Consider the following 4,760-nt stretch of genomic DNA (forward strand, 5'->3'; position numbering starts at 1 on the left):
TGCTTCTAAATCCTACAGAAATAACATGGACATGGCCTGAAAGAGGGCAAAAATACCTACGTTTTGATATATAATTTGTGTATGAAGGATAAAGTATGTTTGTTTAGTAAGCGTTTGTTTGTTAAGAAATGAACCGGAGAAATCACACTCTTCGAGCTACCAGCCATCTCTCCAGCTCGCTGCTAGTATTAATGTTTTTGGATCGATCTGATCAATATCATTTATGCTAGAAACTATATAAATAAACAGGCATGGAATCTGATAACATAACTTTATTACTCTTACAAAGTTCATTTGACATTTTGCAGGAACATGCACCTTCAGGAGTTTTTGCATTTGCACACAGAACAGACAGTGTTAAACGCTGACAAATAGGTGGATCCAGTTGTTTTTTTTATGTGTTTTTACTGTTTCACACACATCTGACAAAAGATAACAGAGAAATTAAAAAAAACAAACAAAAAAACAAAAAACAAATAGGCTTAATAACCAACCTCACAGATCCCAGTGCTCCCGTCTCTCTATTTACAAAAAGGCAGTGGTTTTGCTTTTTTAAAAAAGCTAGATTAGGTGAGTTTGTTTGTGGCACAACTCAGAAAAGGAGGCTCATCATTGATACAAAAATATAGTACAGCATTTCTCTTGTCATAGCAAACATTCATACCTGTCCATTAATGGCCCAACAGACCAACAGCCGTTCAAATGATCATAGAAAAAAAAACTGCTACACAAAGTAAATATATAAACAACACTGACCAGAAGTTACGACAGGATTTAAATATTTTAAAGCCAACCCCTTTGTCCACCAAACAGTTTAGTTTTTCATGGTAGGTATTAATTTCTGTTCATTTCACCACTAAAACATATGAGACTCCTAAAACTAAAGGCCAATTAGTTGTACGAAATGGAAATTAAAAAATACAATTAAGAATTAAAATAGCAAACTAAAGATCCGTCTTTAGTTTGACATTGTTTGATTACAAAGAAATTAATCAGCCATTCTCGTAGTTTAGGAGACATTTCAGATCAGTGTAACTACAACAAAGTTTTTTAATAATTATTATTTATCATTGGTGTGGTTTTTAGACCCGGACCTTCAGGGCCTTGAATGTTGTTTGTCATAAGGAAAGCTCCCATGCAGATGTCAAGATCTACTCTACTTTCCAAATTCACAAAAACTAAACCTTTGAAATGTTTAAAACGCCCACTATAACTATCTTGAGAAAAAAATTTTTTTTTGAACAATTCCACAATTTAAGCAACCTGACTTGCATGAAGAAATTGAGAACGTTCCAAGACATTTTAGAGACTTCCTTGTGAATGCTGTTCAGCAATTAGTCTCCTAACAGTCACAGCTCAGTAACATAATACACAGGTGTTGAGTCTTCATCAATGTCCACTAGGAAATTAAAGATACTGCTGGCTTTTGGATTTCTCATTAAACTCCAAAATCAGATGTTAGCAGGGGAAATCTGATTTTTTTGATTAGTGCAAAAAAAAAAAAAAAGGATTGTGACTGTAGTGCAAAAAGAGTTACAGTCACACCATAATACATTCCTGGCTTGTCCAAAAAAAAGAAATCCTAAAAGAGAAGAGCTGAAAGTATTTCTTTAACGGAAATCATAAAGGTCTCTTGGATGATAGTGACTTTAGGTGCCCTTTAATTTTATTACAAAAAAAATTGTAAGAAAACAAAAGCAAACTGCAAGGCTGACAAACATTAAGGAATTTACCCCCAATCTCCCCAAACACAACAACAAAAATCTTAGATATGTTTTTTTAAATTCATCCTTCTCCCTGAGAAAACCTCAAGGCTTTCAAGTGTGAGAACTGTAGTGTTTATGACAGAAATAACTAACTCTGGAAACAATTGGGGGTTTCCTTTAGGTGGATCACACTCACAGAGTGACACGGTATTCAGAGCACATCAAAGCCAATTGTCCAAAGATAATCATTAGAAATAAAGCATCCAGTGATCTGCACACAGCAGCAGGGTTTCCACACTTCCTGCCTGCTGCAGTCCACTTCCAGCAGGCCTCAGTTTACCCACCTGAGGCTCCAACATCTATCCCAGCAGGCCGCTTTGTGTCTCAGTCCGACACTGGGCTGTGTTCATGAGGTTGTGTAAGCTTTGTACAACACAGAGACGACTGAGGCAATTTCTAACACATCACAGACAGTCTGAAGAGCCACGTGGGTTTCTTGGAGCACATACCATCAAGAAAAGGAAGTGAGGGTGTTGATGAGATGTGCTTCTTTGCGGGGAGGTTTCGATCCATCCATTCATTGTCTTTTATTTGTTGGTGGTCTTGTGGTGGGAGCAACAGGTCCAGGGGGGAAACTCAGACATCCCTCTCCCCAGTGACACTCTCCAGCTCCTCCTGCGGTTTCCCAGTCTAGCAAATTCTGGGTCTGCCCCAGGGTCTCCTCTCAGTGGAACAGGCTCCAAAGGGAGGTCCCTGGGAGGAGGAGCAGCGGCTCTACTCTGTGCTCCCCTGGATGACGGAGCTCACCTTATCTCTAACACTGAGCCTGGCCACTTAACGGATGAAGCTAATTTCAGCCCCTTGTACCCAGGATCTTGTTTTTTTTTCTATCATGATTCAAGCATCATGACCATAGATGAGACTTGGAAAGTAGATAGACCAGGAAATCAAGAGTTTTGCCTTTTGGCTCAGCTCTTTCTTCACCATGACAGACAGGAGCGATGCCTTCATTACTGTGGATGAGGCACTCAGATACTTGAACTTCTCTGCTTGAGGCAAAGTCTCATTCACAACCTCACCTCTTCCTGGCAAGGTATTAGATCACCTCAAACAGAAGACGGAAACTCGGGCACCCTACTAGAGCCAGGTCTAGGAAGGGGAGCTTACTTGCAAGTCTGGTGGTTGAGCCTTACCTCCCAGGGTTTGACCCAGCTAAGTCTGAAGAAATATCAGGAGGTCACCTCCTTGTGGGCCCACTACCTGCAGAGTGTCATGGAGGTCGGGTGATCCCCGGTAACACAAACTGAAGGGAAAGTTTGTTTGCTGGACATGTTCAATGAGGGGCTCCTGTGACTTGTACTTGTCTTGTAGAAGACAGGATGTCCAGTACTCTGTTCTCCATAGGTCAATCAGGCCAGACCAATGCAGACCCCTGTCATACAGTGAAGCTTGAAATCTTCAAAAATCCACAGTCTATGTACATCGAGAAAACAGTCCAATCTCCAAAAAAAGTCAGTCCTCAGCATGCAGTGTTCAGTGTTTGGCAAAAACAGACAGTTCTCCAACCACCTCACAAGTTTATTCTTGCTTTTCTCTTTGGGTCTCTTCTCTCCATCACCACCTCCTCCTCCTTTAGGCGCAGCAGTCGCGCTCCACATGACAGAAGAACGAGGAAGAGGGAGGCAAGGATGTGGAGGTATAGGGTTCAGATGAGGAGGAAGAAGAAGATGCCATGGAGGCAAGCAGAGAGGGGTATGGACTCATTTTGTCAATGTTGACGTACGTGGTGTTTAGGAGGACATAATGCTCCCCACTGAAGTTGGAGAAGATGGCGGAGATGCGCGACACCAGCTCAGAGAAAGATGGCCGCCGCTCTGGCTTCGGATGCCAGCACTCGATTATCACAGTGTAGCTGCAGGAGGAAGAGGAGAGGAGAGACATCAAGACATGGAGCTGACAGGGTAAAGCTGCATATTTCAGTTTTGAAATACCACACCAACAGATATATTATATACATTCAGAAGGCAAAAATGAGGAGTACACAAGGGCAGGCAATTAGCAGTAAAATGAGGTCCACACATGGACTCTTCCACTGTAAAATATGTGGCTTACATTGATAAAATAAGCAAGGCCTCTTCTGTAGAAGACGCAACATGATTGGCAGCACACAATCTATTAAAACCTGTAACTAAAGCCACCTGCAACTCATTTGACAAAAAAATGTTTGAAATAAATGTTTATCACCTGCCCTCAAAAAGTAAACGTGATAATATTTGTGTGTGTGTTTGTTTCTCTGTCTTTTAGCACAATATCTCATGAACCACTGGATGGATTTTAATTAAACTTTTAGCATCCAACAATTGATTACCTTTTGGAATCAACCAAATTCAAGATGGCCACCACAGCCAACTAATGTTAGAAATGCAAAAGAGGCTATAACTCAGCCAATTTTAGAGATATGTTTAGAGGAAATTATTTTAAAGCTTAATTTATTTTTTTCACAGCGCAATCTGAAACAACATGTAAGTTAATCCTCCCTGACATGTGTCATGACTGTGGAACTGAAAGGTTCTTACAACCTCTAATTATACTTACAAGATAGGCTTGATGTTCACATCAAGTTTCAGTGAGACTTGTTTTTGTCATTCAACCAGGGGTGGAAATTAAAAATTTTGTCAAAATTTTGACAAATTTTTTTATCAGCCACTATTTTTTGTTGTGACAAAAAGTTATTTCATATGATGATGACGATGGAGGTGGGTGGAAGCAGTTGTGGTGCCCTACAAGCTGAACAACACCTCTTTCTGGACACTGCATGGAAATAACTAGACTTTTCTTATTTTATTTTTTAATTTTAAAACATTAAAAGATGCATATCTGTACATAAAAAAATTCAGACAAGTGAAATTTATTTCTGTGGAGTGTTTTTGAAGTTTTTTTTGTGCTTCTGTAAGTTTTTGTATGTAAGTTATAATGTTTTTCAGACACTTGCTGCTTTTAATGCATAGATCTATTTGTGCTACCCGCTTATATTTAACAGGTAGGATATTCTGA

At 39.7% G+C, this 4,760-nt stretch overlaps 1 protein-coding gene across 1 annotated transcript in view; it reads right to left on the bottom strand.

Annotated features, from left to right (window-relative positions):
- Nucleotides 1–257: 257 nt before the first annotated feature.
- met (MET proto-oncogene, receptor tyrosine kinase) overlaps nucleotides 258–4,760 on the bottom strand; it is a 142,138-nt gene continuing 137,635 nt past the window's right edge. The window contains exon 21 of the mRNA XM_037978035.1: nucleotides 258–3,618. Within this exon, the coding sequence (XP_037833963.1) occupies nucleotides 3,339–3,618 (280 nt within the window). The 3' untranslated portion in view covers nucleotides 258–3,338. The remainder of the gene's footprint in view (nucleotides 3,619–4,760) is intronic.

This window comes from Kryptolebias marmoratus, linkage group LG11 (genome assembly GCF_001649575.2).
Source record: "Kryptolebias marmoratus isolate JLee-2015 linkage group LG11, ASM164957v2, whole genome shotgun sequence".
Taxonomy (NCBI): domain Eukaryota; kingdom Metazoa; phylum Chordata; class Actinopteri; order Cyprinodontiformes; family Rivulidae; genus Kryptolebias; species Kryptolebias marmoratus.